The sequence below is a fragment of the Trachurus japonicus genome, unplaced genomic scaffold (genome assembly GCF_045865225.1).
Source record: "Trachurus japonicus isolate A0001 unplaced genomic scaffold, Traja_1.0 AP030830.1".
NCBI lineage: Eukaryota > Metazoa > Chordata > Actinopteri > Carangiformes > Carangidae > Trachurus > Trachurus japonicus.
This window is the reverse complement of record NW_028220963.1, coordinates 36,968-54,824: the sequence shown is the minus strand read 5'-3', so window position 1 is coordinate 54,824 and position 17,857 is coordinate 36,968. Positions and strand designations below refer to the sequence as shown.

At 39.7% G+C, this 17,857-nt stretch overlaps 1 protein-coding gene across 1 annotated transcript; it reads left to right on the top strand.

Annotated features, from left to right (window-relative positions):
- Positions 1-9,979: 9,979 nt before the first annotated feature.
- On the top strand, positions 9,980-16,324 carry LOC146959964 (uncharacterized). Its single transcript, XM_085772752.1, has 8 exons — positions 9,980-10,052; positions 10,180-10,332; positions 10,797-10,832; positions 11,016-11,099; positions 11,518-11,616; positions 11,843-13,889; positions 14,316-14,516; positions 16,092-16,324. The coding sequence occupies exons 2-8, from the start codon at positions 10,186-10,188 to the stop codon at positions 16,322-16,324; spliced, it is 2,847 nt and encodes a 948-aa protein (XP_085628878.1). The 5' UTR covers positions 9,980-10,052; positions 10,180-10,185.
- The last annotated feature ends 1,533 nt before the right edge of the window (positions 16,325-17,857 follow it).

Sequence of the window (17,857 nt, the reverse complement as noted above, 5' to 3'; positions counted from 1 at the left end):
TCTGTCAAGCAGATGATATGGCTGGCAATGAAGCGATCATGGAGAGATCTGTATGGAGAAGACGGGTCCGTCCTCAACAGGATGCCGAACAACACATTATACTGAAAACTGATAAGGCTGGTCTCACAGAGCATTTTATCAACCCATACAAAGGTACGTTCTTACATTTTGCAAGTAGTGTTAGTGTCAGTTGTACACATCCTATTAATAATTATGTTGAATTACACTATGCAAATTCAAAATTCATCATTGCTTCCTATGCATATCTCATTTACACAAGGCTTCTTTGTACTGCAGTGTGGATTGGCTATTAACATTTTAAAGCTGGGTTAGACAACTTTTTTAGAAACAATTTTGGTTATATTTAGTTAGTCTTTTTACCTTGCAGAACATGGGAGTTGCTAGTCTACCACTGCCTGCCTGATTCGTTAGTTTGTGTTTTTGTGTGACTTTGGTGTTGTAAGCCCAGTTCAGACCAAAGATTTGCGATGAGATGAAACTAAACCATTTTAGAACGCTGCAGATACCCTAAATTCCAGACTATAGAGCGCACCTGAATATGAGCCGCACCACCTCATTTTTAAGTGAAAAAAAATTGTACATATAGGCCGCACTTGACTATAAGCCGCACGTGTCCAGGTCTGCCCTCTGTGTGTTCACGGGGGATGGAAATTAACACCTGCTACCCGCCAAATGCGTGTGAATTTGTGTGCTGGCGGGTGAATTGATTCAGTTTTCCAGCCACTGTGGTGGGTTCATTCCAGTCAGACCAGAAAACTCTGAACAAGAAAATTAACACAGTCAGAGTCGCATCATTTCAACACCTTGTGCTGAACAGGGGGAACTCCCGTTATTTGGTTGCCCATGGTGCCAACCAGGCTATATAATACAACTATATAATAATTAACTCACAAGTAAATTCGCAAAGAAGCACAGCTGGAGAACGTTTAAGTTAGAGACAAGAGAGACAATGAAAGAAGCAAACCGCGCGAAAAATGCAACAATGAAACCCTGTGAAATGATGAACAGTCATTATGACCGCTTAAAAAACATATCATATTTTGTGTAATTTACATAAAAACAATTCTAGATTAAATTACAGACAGTTTTAGGAAAAGTCATGTAACAGCAGTATTTCTCTATAGGTATTGATGTTTTCCTCAATTCCTAATATACAATTAATGAAAAGAAATGAAATGTTAAATAAACTTGGTTTAACATGGTAGATCCTTTTGTATTGTTTTTCATATGCAGTTATAATTGCAACATTTGGAATTGGGGACATTGAGGTTAATGGGTAATTGTGGTAAGGACTTGGTGTTAACTTTCCCCTAACGGTCATTAGCTTGTAATAATCTATAGTTTAGCCGCATCATATTATAGGCCGCAGGGTCCAAAGCGTGGGAAAAAGAAGCGGCTTATAGTCCGGAATTTACGGTAAACGTGTGAACTGGCCCGTTTTGTCTCGACTCAAACGTCTGATGTTGTCCCCTTCAACTCAGCTTGTCAAGTCTCCAGCAGCTGGTTTTAGAATGTAAATCACATTCATGTTCTTTCTAATTTTAAAAGGTCGAGGTGTGCTTGCTGTGGAGGTTTTCAACCAAGGAGATTTTGTGCTTGAATACCGTGGTAAACTTTTCAAACAAGATGGTCTTCTTACGAAGAAACTACAATGACACAGAAGCAGTATTCCTGTTTGACTTCAAATGGAAAGGGGGATGTTGGTGGTAAGTTATATTTAAATTATGCTTTTGTTGGCAGGTGTAATACATTGCCAAATAGTTTTAGGAGATGAGCTTTGAATGACCTGTTAACCTAAGGACATCCAATTCCTAACAAAACCATGCAAGAAACTCACCACCCCGATAATACTGCAAATGTGTATTGCTGGCAGCTACCTCAATTGCTTGCTCAACTTCCAAATAAAATGTGTCCTTATTAACACTGTATCCAAACAAATGTAGGTTATTTCTACTCTTAACATCAGTATTCTCTTCTTTAAGTCTTGATGCATCTGTTGAAGACAAGTCTCTGGGAAGGCTTGTGAATGATGACCACATCAAGCCTAACTGCAAGATAAAAGTTATTGATGTTGGTGGGATGCCACATCTTTGCCTGTTTGCCTAAGAGACATCACCCCAGGTGAAGAAATGACTTACTATTACGGGGATTCAGACTGGCCTTGGCGCAGACAGGTACAATTTGTTTAATGTTGATTAGTAGTTGTTTTAGTAATTTTCAGATGAAACTGTTCTCATTGTGTCTTGAGATTTCACCTATATCATAATTGTTTTTAATTTTTTTCCTGTTTCTGTTTCCAGCAGAAAATGGCACCTGATGTCAGCAAGCAGCTGACACCTGAAGTGAGCAAGCAGCTGATACCTGATAACAGGGACAGACCTCAGGTAGGGGCCAGTTTATAAAATACTACTTAGGGCCCTAGTTTCCTAGACCGAGCGAAGTCTAAGCGCAGCTTTGCCACGCCAACAAGGCGTGTCCAGGTCCTTTTTGCAAGTTTGGTGGGCAGCGCAGTCCGTTGCAGGCCAGCGCAAGCCCTCCCCTCGTCCCTCCTACCGGCGCAAACGGCAAAGGGGAGGGAGACAGGAGGAGGAGAGAAAGGCCGATTCTGATCTTCACCAATCAAAGGAGCTCCTCTCCTCACCTTTAACTGCGCGGCGGGTGATGCGCGCTGCAAGTTTGTCATTTTATACTTAGACATGGACGAAGGAGACAGCGACGCCAGGGGCCGAACCTCTCCCCGTAGGAAACAGCTGTTTTGGTCCGGAGGTCCGTGCTCAGAGTGACAGGAATAATGAGTTTACTAATATATATAATAATACTAATACTAATATCCTTAATCAGTTCCTTAAACAATTGATCTGATACACTGAGAACCGCTGCCCAGTGTAAAAAACTACAACTACTAAACAATAATAAAGAAACTCATATTTATTCACACCCTGTGTAAGAAAGATGAGAGGTGTAACACCACCACAACATAAACAAACACCATGGTAACAGGGATGAAATCAGCATAAAGGACGCTCTCTCTCTCTCTCTCTGTCTGTCTGTCCTCCTCCTCTCTTTTTTTTCTGTGATAGAGATGCTGAGTATACTGTAGTAGGCTATATACTGACTATCTGATACCGAGGCTGTTGTGGTGGACTAAGAGAGATTATGATTTGTGTTTTGTTTTTCATTACGGCTGCGTGATGCGGTCGCTCACCCTCTAATGAATTAATAAGTAAATAAATAAATACAGCGATCATCACAAGGGCAGAGTGGTATCTCAACACGGCAGCGACATGCAGTCATCCACCCTCAGTCCTGCTTTTGGGACATCCACAGCTGCTTTTCAGTGCCAGTTCGTCCCTGCTGTGTTAATTCAGGTGGAGTTTCCTTTACGCGCCGACAGCCTTTGATCTCTGCTTTGATCTGACGTCAGATGTGACGGGACAATCTATATAGATATAAATTCACGTGTTGATTCCGTTAGTTGCATTAAATAGTGGTTATTGTGGATATTTATTGCATTGAAATGTGTCTGGAACTGTGGAGATCTGCCTGTGAGGTCTTGGTGACGTGTGTGCACTGCAGGTCAGTCAGCCAAACTTCCACTGCACCTGCTGCGCTTCGCCCTGCGCTGAGATTAGACCTGGTTTGAGGTGTCGAGCTTTCAGCGCAACCTCGGCGGGACATTTTCGCACAAAACTTCCACTGCGCCAAGCTGAATCTGTGACACCTCCCCCTGCTGCGCGGCCACGCCTATCTCAGCGCAGCGCGATCTGCCAATCTGACCTTGAGCCAGGCTGCGCTGGTCCAAACTTGCATTACACCGGCTGCGCTACCTTGCGCCACCTGCGCTGCGCCACCAAACTAGGGCCCTTAATCTCTTAGAGATTATATGGTATTTGTTCTCAGTGTAGTACTCAGTGGGTGTAAGTGTATGTTTCATTATCCAGTGTTTATCTTATGACAACTCAAGTAGTAATGGACTGTAAGGACAATGATCTGTGTTTGGAACATCTCCTAAAGTACTGATAGACTTACATATTGGTGTCCTAACAATATACATAGATGAATGTCCCCAATTGGGTATGAGTAGCTTGTGTGTGTGTGTGTTTGAAACGACCCCAAAAGTACTGATAGACTTACATATTGGTGTCCTAACAATATACATAGATGAATGTCCCCAATTGGGTATGAGTAGCTTGTGTGTGTGTGTGTGTTTGAAACGACCCCAAAAGTAGTAAAAATGGTAAATAACATTGTTTTTCCTTTTCCAACAGCAGTTGGCACCTGATGATAGCCAGCTGATTGAGGAAGAGAGTGATAGACCTCAGGTAGGGGCCAGTTTATAAAATACTACTGAAAGACCTGTTGAGCAAGAATTTCTTCATTTAAATAGCAAGAAATTCTCCAAAAATGGTCCTACTCATTCATTCCTGTGTGACAGTGTTTGTGTCCACAGAGAGACTGCCTTTACCTGTATTTTCTTATTTCTTCGTGTTGGGGGTCTATGCCTGCCACCTAAACCACTGCTGAATCCCTTTATATTAGTGTGTTTTATCGTCCAGTGTTTATCTTATGACAACCCAGGTAGTAATGGACTATAAGGACAATGATCTGTGTTTGGAACATCTCCCAAAATACTGATAGACTTACATATTGGTGGCTTAACAATATATATAGATGAATGTACCCAATTGGGGTATGAGTAGCTTGTGTGTGTGTGTGTGTTTGAAACGACCCCAAAAGTACTGATAGACTTACATATTGGTGGCTTAACAATATACATAGATGAATGTCCCAGTTGGGTATGAGTAGCTTGTGTGTGTGTGTGTTTGAAACGACCCCAAAAGTAGTAAAAATGGTAAATAACATTGTTTTTCCTTTTCCAGCAGCAGTTGGCACCTGATGATAGCCAGCTGATTGAGGAAGAGAGTGATAGACCTCAGGTAGGGGCCAGTTTATAAAATACTACTTAAAGACCTGTTGAGCAAGAATTTCTTCATTTAAATAGCAGGAAATTCTCCAAAAATGGTCCTACTCATTCATTCCTGTGTGACAGTGTTTGTGTCCACAGAGAGACTGCCTTTACCTGTATTTTCTTCTTTCTTTCGTGTTGGGGGTCTATGCCTGCCACCTAAACCACTGCTGAATCCCTTTATATTAGTGTGTTTTATTGTCCAGTGTTTATCTTATGACAACCCAGGTAGTAATGGACTATAAGGACAATGATCTGTGTTTGGAACATCTCCCAAAATACTGATAGACTTACATATTGGTGGCTTAACAATATATATAGATGAATGTCCCCAATTGGGTATGAGTAGCTTGTGTGTGTGTGTGTGTTTGAAAACGACCCCAAAAGTACTGATAGACTTACATATTGGTGGCTTAACAATATACATAGATGAATGTCCCCAATTGGGTATGAGTAGCTTGTGTGTGTGTGTGTTTGAAACGACCCCAAAAGTAGTAAAAATGGTAAATAACATTGTTTTTCCTTTTCCAACAGCAGTTGGCACCTGATGATAGCCAGCTGATTGAGGAAGAGAGTGATAGACCTCAGGTAGGGGCCAGTTTATAAAATACTACTTAAAGACCTGTTGAGCAAGAATTTCTTCATTTAAATAGCAGGAAATTCTCCAAAAATGGTCCTACTCATTCATTCCTGTGTGACAGTGTTTGTGTCCACAGAGAGACTGCCTTTACCTGTATTTTCTTATTTCTTCGTGTTGGGGGTCTATGCCTGCCACCTAAACCACTGCTGAATCCCTTTATATTAGTGTGTTTTATTGTCCAGTGTTTATCTCATGACAACCCAGGTAGTAATGGACTATAAGGACAATGATCTGTGTTTGGAACATCTCCCAAAATACTGATAGACTTACATATTGGTGGCTTAACAATATATATAGATGAATGTCCCCAATTGGGTATGAGTAGCTTGTGTGTGTGTGTGTGTTTGAAACGACCCCAAAAGTACTGATAGACTTACATATTGGTGGCTTAACAATATACATAGATGAATGTCCCCAATTGGGTATGAGTAGCTTGTGTGTGTGTGTGTTTGAAACGACCCCAAAAGTAGTAAAAATGGTAAATAACATTGTTTTTCCTTTTCCAACAGCAGTTGGCACCTGATGATAGCCAGCTGATTGAGGAAGAGAGTGATAGACCTCAGGTAGGGGCCAGTTTATAAAATACTACTTAAAGACCTGTTGAGCAAGAATTTCTTCATTTAAATAGCAGGAAATTCTCCAAAAATGGTCCTACTCATTCATTCCTGTGTGACAGTGTTTGTGTCCACAGAGAGACTGCCTTTACCTGTATTTTCTTATTTCTTCGTGTTGGGGGTCTATGCCTGCCACCTAAACCACTGCTGAATCCCTTTATATTAGTGTGTTTTATTGTCCAGTGTTTATCTTATGACAACCCAGGTAGTAATGGACTATAAGGACAATGAATCTGTGTTTGGAACATCTCCCAAAATACTGATAGACTTACATATTGGTGGCTTAACAATATATATAGATGAATGTCCCCAATTGGGTATGAGTAGCTTGTGTGTGTGTGTGTGTTTGAAACGACCCCAAAAGTACTGATAGACTTACATATTGGTGTCCTAACAATACTGTATACATAGATGAATGTCCCCAATTGGGTATGAGTAGCTTGTGTGTGTGTGTGTTTGAAACGACCCCAAAAGTAGTAAAAATGGTAAATAACATTGTTTTTCCTTTTCCAGCAGCAGTTGGCACCTGATGATAGCCAGCTGATTGAGGAAGAGAGTGATAGACCTCAGGTAGGGGCCAGTTTATAAAATACTACTTAAAGACCTGTTGAGCAAGAATTTCTTCATTTAAATAGCAGGAAATTCTCCAAAAATGGTCCTACTCATTCATTCCTGTGTGACAGTGTTTGTGTCCACAGAGAGACTGCCTTTACCTGTATTTTCTTATTTCTTCGTGTTGGGGGTCTATGCCTGCCACCTAAACCACTGCTGAATCCCTTTATATTAGTGTGTTTTATTGTCCAGTGTTTATCTTATGACAACCCAGGTAGTAATGGACTATAAGGACAATGATCTGTGTTTGGAACATCTCCCAAAATACTGATAGACTTACATATTGGTGGCTTAACAATATATATAGATGAATGTCCCCAATTGGGTATGAGTAGCTTGTGTGTGTGTGTGTGTTTGAAACGACCCCAAAAGTACTGATAGACTTACATATTGGTGTCCTAACAATACTGTATACATAGATGAATGTCCCCAATTGGGTATGAGTAGCTTGTGTGTGTGTGTGTTTGAAACGACCCCAAAAGTAGTAAAAATGGTAAATAACATTGTTTTTCCTTTTCCAGCAGCAGTTGGCACCTGATGATAGCCAGCTGATTGAGGAAGAGAGTGATAGACCTCAGGTAGGGGCCAGTTTATAAAATACTACTTAAAGACCTGTTGAGCAAGAATTTCTTCATTTAAATAGCAGGAAATTCTCCAAAAATGGTCCTACTCATTCATTCCTGTGTGACAGTGTTTGTGTCCACAGAGAGACTGCCTTTACCTGTATTTTTCTTATTTCTTCGTGTTGGGGGTCTATGCCTGCCACCTAAACCACTGCTGAATCCCTTTATATTAGTGTGTTTTATTGTCCAGTGTTTATCTTATGACAACCCAGGTAGTAATGGACTATAAGGACAATGATCTGTGTTTGGAACATCTCCCAAAATACTGATAGACTTACATATTGGTGGCTTAACAATATATATAGATGAATGTCCCCAATTGGGTATGAGTAGCTTGTGTGTGTGTGTGTGTTTGAAACGACCCCAAAAGTACTGATAGACTTACATATTGGTGGCTTAACAATATACATAGATGAATGTCCCCAGTTGGGTATGAGTAGCTTGTGTGTGTGTGTGTTTGAAACGACCCCAAAAGTAGTAAAAATGGTAAATAACATTGTTTTTTCCTTTTCCAGCAGCAGTTGGCACCTGATGATAGCCAGCTGATTGAGGAAGAGAGTGATAGACCTCAGGTAGGGGCCAGTTTATAAAATACTACTTAAAGACCTGTTGAGCAAGAATTTCTTCATTTAAATAGCAGGAAATTCTCCAAAAATGGTCCTACTCATTCATTCCTGTGTGACAGTGTTTGTGTCCACAGAGAGACTGCCTTTACCTGTATTTTCTTATTTCTTCGTGTTGGGGGTCTATGCCTGCCACCTAAACCACTGCTGAATCCCTTTATATTAGTGTGTTTTATTGTCCAGTGTTTATCTTATGACAACCCAGGTAGTAATGGACTATAAGGACAATGATCTGTGTTTGGAACATCTCCCAAAATACTGATAGACTTACATATTGGTGGCTTAACAATATACATAGATGAATGTCCCCAATTGGGTATGAGTAGCTTGTGTGTGTGTGTGTGTTTGAAACGACCCCAAAAGTACTGATAGACTTACATATTGGTGGCTTAACAATATATATAGATGAATGTCCCCAATTGGGTATGAGTAGCTTGTGTGTGTGTGTTTGAAACGACCCCAAAAGTAGTAAAAATGGTAAATAACATTGTTTTTCCTTTTCCAGCAGCAGTTGGCACCTGATGATAGCCAGCTGATTGAGGAAGAGAGTGATAGACCTCAGGTAGGGGCCAGTTTATAAAATACTACTTAAAGACCTGTTGAGCAAGAATTTCTTCATTTAAATAGCAGGAAATTCTCCAAAAATGGTCCTACTCATTCATTCCTGTGTGACAGTGTTTGTGTCCACAGAGAGACTGCCTTTACCTGTATTTTCTTATTTCTTCGTGTTGGGGGTCTATGCCTGCCACCTAAACCACTGCTGAATCCCTTTATATTAGTGTGTTTTATTGTCCAGTGTTTATCTTATGACAACCCAGGTAGTAATGGACTATAAGGACAATGATCTGTGTTTGGAACATCTCCCAAAATACTGATAGACTTACATATTGGTGGCTTAACAATATACATAGATGAATGTCCCCAATTGGGTATGAGTAGCTTGTGTGTGCGTGTGTGTGTTTGAAATGACCCCAAAAGTAAGAGAGAGAGCCCAGAAGTAATAATGTAATAATGATAATGATTATGATTACTATTATTATCATTATTATTATCTTTATTTATAGAGCACCCTTCTAAATCCATGTGACAAAGTGCTTCATAAAGGAATTAAAATAAAAGTCATAAAATCATCAAGTTTTAAATGAAAATATATAGAAAACAATTTAGTGTCTAAAACCCAGTACATATCAAGAAAATAAAAAACTTAATGATAATCAGGAACGGCTATGTGATAAAGGTATTAAAACTTGATGATTTTATGACTTTTATGTTGATCCCTTTATGAAGCACCTTGTGACATGGATTTAGAAAAGTGCTCCTTCTGTAAAGATTATTATTATTGTTATTATATTATTACTTTTGGGGTCGTTCCAAACACACACACAATACTCATGCCTAAATGGAGTCATGCAGCACATTCGTCTCAATGTCTTGAGATTTCAACTGTATCAAGGTTGATTTATATATTTACTTTATCCGGTTTGCTTTTCCAGCAGAAAATGGCACCTGATGTCAGCGAGCAACTGACACCTGACAATCCTCTGGTAGGTGATCACAGGGGTCAACACACTTGTCTCTGAAGTCTGCAGTTCAGTGTGCCCTCCCGTTTAATCTGAAAAACACTTTGGGGAAAAAAAAACCCACTCTGTTTTGTCTCACTGTGACGACGTTAACACGATATCATTTTGTAAGATCAATTTAGCCAACCCATGCCTTATGAACACCACGATTCTTTAGCATTAACAGTTGGTGTTAGCATGTAGCTAATGTTTGCTATTCGCTAGGATAACAATTACATGACATCAGTTGCTGTAACACTTAACAAAAATCATGTGGGCTGCACACACAATTTAAATTTTTTTTTTTTTTTTTTAGCTGTCATCTAGTCGTGTGAATGCATCTCAGGTGTATGATGAGATCAACATAAACAGCAGCAATCCAGCGGCACATACAGTAAGAGCCCATTTTCATCTTTAAATGTAATCACTATTGTTCATTTTTGGCTGTGAGGTGTTATAATTTGTAGTTGTATTCGCAAACTGTCTTTGTCAATCGGTTCTTTATTTGATTACTGTCATAGTCTCGAATGGCCAAATATAGACAGCACCATGAGGAATGCTTCAATCATTACAAAATTGCAGAGGAGGAGCGAAATGCTAAAGAAAGACAGCATACAATGAATTTGTTAAAGCGTGCACAACTGGTTCAACAATTGGCACAACTGGATACGCTTGTGAGTAATACACTTGAACATCTTGCAGAAATTACTCTCTGTGCCCAACCTCTTATGGTTCATTACTAGGAACTTGATTGTGTTTTTTTATTACTTGTTATTCAATGCAGCACAGTCAAAGCTGGGTTCTTCAACTGATGGCCAGTGGGGCAGATACAGCCCTTATTTTTTTTTTTTTTTACTCGTCCTCTGATTAATTCCCATGAACCCTGAGAAAAATGTTTGGCCTATTATATTTCATCTGTAAGCACTGGATTTTTACTGTGAATGTCCATTTGTCATGAAATGTTGTTGTCTTGCTAACTTTCAGACATTAGTAAAGCAATGATGAGTAGTCTACATTTTATTTCCTGACCATATATAACTTACCATTGGTCTAATTTTGTTTTGCTGTTGTCCTGGAGTCAACAATCTTGTTTCTTTTCATCACTTTTGACATGCCTTTCTTTCTTTTCCTCCCTTAGCTAACTTCGCAATCCCCATTGCATGATGATATTCAGGTATGTCTACAACTTCAAACGGGCAAGTTTTAAAAGGGAAGCTTCTATAAAACTCCATGATCATTGACATGCTCTGTGTACATCAAGCAGTGATAGGGGTGCAATTATTTGGCATGTTTTTAAATGTTAAAATGCCAGTTGAATTTGAACATTGCACACAGTAAGTTGGATTTGTCTTTTTAGGCACTAGCCTCATCAGATACCTCGGATGAATCAGTGATAACCAGTGATCCGTTGGAAGATGGAGAGCCAGCATCAAAAACACAGGTAACACTGCATTGCTTGCTGCATTTGAACAATAGCCTATTATTTACTTTTCAATTGTACAAGTATATTCAGTGTGGATAATATCACTATTATCATTTGGCATCGTTAAATAAACCATCATTAATCCAATAATTTTCATCGTGCTCTTCAAAAATACATACTCATATAATTTGTTTATTTACCAATGTATTATCCCTGAAAAAGAGTGAAGGTTGATCACTCTTTGATCATTATAGGGAGTGGAATTTTTTTTCATTTTACATCATTTTCAATCATACCAATGTTTATTATGTATTATTATTTATTATGTCATTTAATTTAAGTTAAAAAAAAACAACATGAATGTTTTTTTTTTTTTGCTGAGTAATTTGTACTAAATGGAATGCTTTTATTTTTTTGTCCTTTTTTCTATTCAAAGACAACAGCTCCTCTTGCGTGTGCTACATCATCAGATGGTCAAAGATCTTGGAATTGTTCAGTGGATTACTCAAAAAGGATATCCTCAAGACAAAGACCGGTATTTTTCTACAGTCTAATAACAGTTGTATACATTTTGATGTATACATAAAGCTAAATCCATTAAATCACTGTTGATAAATGTAGCCTTTATATGTCATACCCCAAAGCTAAAAGAGATAATCTTCCTGTAATAAAAGTCCAATGCATCAATACAGTACATGACACTCAGTATAGTAAAGGATGACCTATGTTACAAAACAGAATCTTTTTTCCTTTTTTCCAAGGCCACTTCATATATGGAAACATCCCTTGATGACTCTGATGTCACAGACTGTAGTGATCGTGACTATGTCCCAGACTCTGAAGCAGGAAGTTCCTCTGAGCATGATGAAGACACACCGCTGTATCCAGTTGCGAAAAAGCCCCTGTCATCTCTACGCTATCCCATTTTATCTCCATCAAAACAAGATATTGATTCAGGAAGCCCAGAAAAAAGGGACAATGCAGTCAGCCCTAAGAGGAACTTGATCACTCAAAGGAAGAGAAAGATCTCATCCCCCAGTCCAAAGAGCAACTCAAACACTCCTAAGAAAAGCAGAATCCAACAAATTTGTGGCTCAATAAGAGTATTGCCTCCCTCAAATTCTGAAACTCGTCGAGTGTACAACAAGAGGAACTACTGTCCCTTCTGCCTCCATCCCTCATCCAAAATTTCAAGACACCTGGAAGCTGTACATGAGGATGAAGCGGAGGTTGCCCTAGCCTTTCAGCATCCAAAGAATTCCAAAGAGAGACGCAAAAAGTTGGACATTCTTAGAAGACGTGGAAACTTTGCCCACAACGCCAATGTTGTGAGGGAGGGAGCTGGAGAGCTCCAGGTCTGCTACAGACCACGAGAGTCCAGACGTGCCGCTGAATTTATTCATTGTTTTCATTGTCAAGGACTTTACGCCAAGAAAACATTGTGGAAGCACATGAAAATCTGCCCAGCAAAGAAAGAAACTAGTGATGAATCCAGCAGTGGGAAGAGTCGAGTTCGATCCAAATGTGCCCTTAAAACGGCCATTGTGCGTGAGATTAGTGAGGGCTTGAAGAATGTGATTTCCTCCATGACCTATGATGGGGTCACTCAGCTGATTCAAAATGACCAACTTCTCCTGCAGTTTGGACAACACCTTTATGATCTAAATGGGTCAAGAAAAAACAGACATGACTACATCAGGCAAAGACTCAGAGAACTTGGGCGGCTATTACTTGTGGCTAAGAAGAATACTCCCGTCCGTAAGGCAGAGGAACTCATCTATCCTGCAAACTTCAATCATGTGATATCTGCAGTGAAAGAGTTGGCTGGGTACAACGCAGAGAACAACACATTTCGCACACCTTCCCTAGCCCTCAAACTTGGTAACAGCCTGGGTATCATCTGTGAGCTTGTGGAGAGTGATAATTTGTCTGGAGCTGACAGAGACCGGAGACTTGTAGAATTTGCTCGAGAATTCAAGACCATAAAACAATTCAGATGGAAGGGAATGATTACCAGAGGAGCAACAACCTCTCTGAGAGAATCGAGGTGGAATGCACCGCAGATTATACCCCTCACTGAAGATGTCAAACGTTTGGACTTTCACATGGAGAATGTGAAAGTTATTGCCGAAAAAATGCTGAGACTGTGTCCCTCTGCAAAGAACTACGCAATGCTTGCGAAAGTGACACTTGCTCAGCTGATTATCTTCAACAGAAGACGAGAAGGAGAGGTCTCCCGAATGGAGTTGGCCACTTTTAAAGCAAGGAGAAAATCAGAACTCAATGAGGACATGGCCCTATGTCTTACCCCACTTGAGAACAAGATGTGTGATTTTTTCACGAGAGTAGAAATCAGGGGGAAACGAGGAAGAGGAGTCCCTGTGCTCTTAAAACCTTCAATGGTGACAGCTATGGAGCTTCTAGCTGACACTCGTGAACTGTGTGGAGTCTCCAAAGACAACATCTATATGTTTGCGAGACCAGGAGCATCATCATCTTACAGAGGGGGAGAATGCATCCAAACGTTTGCAAGGGAGTGTGGTGCGAAACATCCCGAGGTCTTAACCTCAACAAGGCTCCGGAAGCACATAGCCACGATGTCTCAAGTTCTTAATCTTCAAGAAAATGAGGCAGACCAACTTGCTGACTTCCTGGGTCATGACATTCGTGTCCACAGGCAATATTACCGCCTTCCGCAGGGAACACTTCAGTTAGCCAAAATGAGTAAAATGCTTTTGGCAGTGGAGAAGGGGACTCTATCACAGTATCAAGGTCAAACCCTTGATGACATTGAGATTGACCCTGAAGGTATGGATACATGTGTGTATCTTAGTGTATATTAGTACAATATATGTAGTTCAGATGCTGGGGCAACCCATGGTTTTTGCCTGATGAGAAATGCATCATCAGTACTTCTTTAACAGTAAGGTAATGTTTATGCTGTATTTGGTAATTGAAGTCTAGAAATTAAGAACCTTATCAATCTGTTTCAAATTGAAAGAATGCAAATGTAGTCTTATCAGGTCAAATATGGATTACTTTCTCCTTAGATATTGCGTACATGTATGGTTAATTGATATAGAACACTACACTATATCAAATTATTTTGATTAAATGTGCAACTGCAATAATGTGGGCAATACATTCAGAGTTGGCTGTTGGTTTTTCATCTTAAGGCTACAACTGCTGAGGCTATGCCATATTTTTTAAAAATATTCTCTTACATTTTCTCAGAAAAAGTTGATTCCTCCCAAGATCAGGATGCGTCAAGTGATGAGGATGAGTCTGTTGAGTCGTCTACTGAGACTACAGGTGAAGACGGCCAGGAGCCACCAGAGACTACAGGTGAAGACGGCCAGGAGTCACCAGAGACTACACCTTTACTTCCGGCCACTGCTTCCAGTTCCACTCCTCCCACTGGTCTTCGCAATCAAGGTTTGTTTTGGCTTGGGTTAGATATTTTTTTAATGTAAGAAAGTTAGTATCTACAATATAAATCTAACCTAATAAACCAGGTCTTACAGCTGAATACTGAGCCCTTCAAGTAATTTTGCAGCCAAACCATCCCAGCCACTCTGGCACTGTGGATAAGGTTTTGAATTGTGGTAAAAATAAAGACACATATTCAGAACGTCCTTTTTTGACTTAGGCTATTTAATGATAAATGGACATACTAAAAACATACTAATCACTAACAACTGATCAGTAATATGTAGGGATGGGAGAAACAGGACTAATTTGGTACCTGTTCCTGACTATTCAGTAAAGAAATATTGCTGCCATGAGTGTTTATATAACATGAATTTATTTTAACATAGCAGGCATTTTTCTTAATCGTCCCCTAATGATGAAGATGCTGGTGTCAGTAATCATATTTGACGTGCTGTAACTTTGTGTTTACATTCTGTGCTCCCCAGTCATGGCTGAGAGGGCAAAAAGTTCAAAGGTGTTGGTTCACTTTACAAAATTGAATGAAAATGCAGCTAAATCTAATATATGTCTAAAACATATTACACCAGCAACCTCATGAAAGACTTACAAATACAACGATCAATAATGTAATAATAACATAGCTAATGGTTCTCCTAGCTGTCCCTCCCGGCACCTCCCAGCTCAGACATTACCACTGTTTACCATGCTTTGCTGCCGGTCTTGCGACCTACCTATAACATAAATGTGTCTGTCTACTGCACTAACAGACAACTTGTCTGTCCGTGATAGCCTAAAGAAGGGCATTATGGCAGAGTCTGCACTGCAGTCTCTGTTGAGACAAAGGCTGAACTTCATATTCACATTAGAACATGCTCTCCTTACAAATCATAGCTTAAAGTGCATGCAGATAATAACATCTAATGACTCTTGTCCCTAATGGGAAAGTTAGGCACCAACAGGTGACTTTTATCAGTTTATATGTGTACAGCTGAAGATCTCAAAAGTGACATGACATGATTAAAATGATTTGTCCTCAGTCTTAAGGTTAAAATTCTGTTAAAAAGTTGTTTGATACTAAAATCTCTTGATTAAAAAGTGTTAACAACTGCAGCTAACAATTGAATTTGGAGAAGAATCTTAAGTTTAAGTAGTAACACTTTGAAAAGTGCTTAAAACGTTACATATTGTAACTCCAGATTCTATGAATAAAGGTGTAACCCTCTAAGAGCTATTGGTCGATATCGTGAAAATTTTTCTTTCTGTTCATGTCTGTATGACATCGTCAGGACCTGAGCTCTGCTCCCAGAAAGGCAATGCTTTCTTCAGCTAATGTCGTTGGAGCAGGGAGCCTGCTTTTTTTTTTTTTTTTTTTTTTACAAATTTAACTGTTTAAATAATTAAAAACCTTTGTAGCGATATCTAGCATTCATGGCCTTCTATTTTTAATCAGTTTACCTTGGTTTTGTCCTTGCATTTTGAACAATAGTATGAAAAGACAGCACAGGTTGTGAATACATTTTTGGATGGACTGCAAACAATGCTTTTAGTAATGAGATATTGACACCTCTTTCTTCACAGACAACAGAGGTAACTCCAAACGTAAGTGGGAAGACAGTGAGGTGCGTGCTGTTCAAAGACACATGATGCGCTTCATCAACACGTGCAAGGTACCTCAAAAGATGGACTGCATTCGGTGTATCAGTGCAGAACCCCATGCACTCAAAGACAGAAACTGGACTGGAGTGAAGAATTATGTCCGAAATCGGATCACTGCCTTAAAGAGACAGGCTTGTTCTCAGGACTCACGATAGCTATTTGTTGAAGTATACCTGTGTGAACTAAAACTGTTACCTTATTTCAGAGGCTAATGTTAAATTTGCTTGTGCCCAAAGCCCTTCTTTCTTTTTATATAGCCAAAGTTCTTGCTGTTGCTAGCGAGCCCAAGAAATTGTTTCTCTGAACATTCTCTAGTCAAGTACGTTAACTGACTGTTGTCCAGATGCATTCATTTGAAAGCTAGCCAAGTTTGTAGTGACCTGTAATTTTCAAGGACATTCCATTTGAGCTGTGTGACACTTATACATTATGTCCATGCATTATGTTACTAAAATACAAGTTAACAGCAAACGTAATTCTGTTGGGTGTATTATTATTTCATGCAGATTTTCATTGTGGTGCTACTATGACATATTCAGTCTACCGCTTAATCTGCATTATTCCATGGTCTGGGTGAGTATGTGATGTCCACTGATGTGTGCCCACATTTGTGGAAGATTTATTTTGGTTTTTACAAAACTTACCTTTGAGAGCTTCTCCAGTTTGACTAGTATGTGGCAGTATAATGCCAGGTGATCATCCCAGGGGGCAGGCATTTCCGGGTTTTCCGCCTGAGTTTTCAGTCTTTATGAGAACTCAACAGAAGCGGCTGTGTCCTGCTAACTCTTTCCTTATTGCTCAGGTTAGTCTGGTTTTCTTAGATATGATAACTATTTTGTTATCGTTAATCTAATGTGAATGAATATGATGTGTAAACGTCCTGGAAAACTGTTAACTGTCCATATTGCCGAGTCACTGAGTCCAGTGCAAGGGATGGACCGATCTTGTCTCACGCCAGACGACGAAGAGGCTTCTTTTGAATACATCTGCAGTTTCATACGCAGTAAGCCCTTGTTAGAATCAGAGGATAAAGGTATGGCCCACTTGCTAGAGTTAAAAGATGTTGTTGATGCAGCTATGCGTCATTTTTCAGAGTCTCAAGTACCTGTAACGGATGATGTTGTGTCACCTATGAACCCACAAGCTGACTGTGTTGATACTGTAAAAAAACAAACAACAAAAATCTGTGGATGGTAATGTGGGTTTAGCCGTTCAAAGTGAGATTTCTGAGGTTGATAGTGCAGTAGCTCCTACTTTAACTACAGATGTAGAAATTCAGAGGATGCTAACTACTTATGAGGAGCTTGGCAAAAAAATTAAGCAACATTTGCCCACATCAACTCAAACTCAAAAGTACTTTATTATTCCGTTAGGAACTTCGTTGCGGAAGGACATCAAAAGTGCAGGTGCAAAACAACAATCCACACATACATACCACAGCCATACCCAACACAATAATAATACACATTCCTACAACCACCCATAAGTACAAGTACTCACAGACAAGGATAAAAATTTGTTAAAAACAGGTTAATTAAAAAGGAAAAAGTTCTGGTGGGAGTTAAGTGTTTAGAAGTCGGATTGAGGTGGGAATGAAACTGGATGATGCTCTCTTTGTCCGGAGTGGGAGTGATCTGTATCTGCAGGCTGATGGTAGTAGGCTGCTGTAGTTGCTGTGTAGTGTGTGT

Bases quoted from the DNA above. Each gene is read 5' to 3' on its own strand.
- LOC146959964 (XM_085772752.1), top strand. From the start codon at position 10,186: ATGGCCAAATATAGACAGCACCATGAGGAATGCTTCAATCATTACAAA. The intron at 11,617-11,842 runs GTATTTTTCTAC...CTTTTTTCCAAG, and splicing joins TATCCTCAAGACAAAGACCG to GCCACTTCATATATGGAAAC. The intron at 14,517-16,091 runs GTTTGTTTTGGC...CTTTCTTCACAG, and splicing joins CACTGGTCTTCGCAATCAAG to ACAACAGAGGTAACTCCAAA.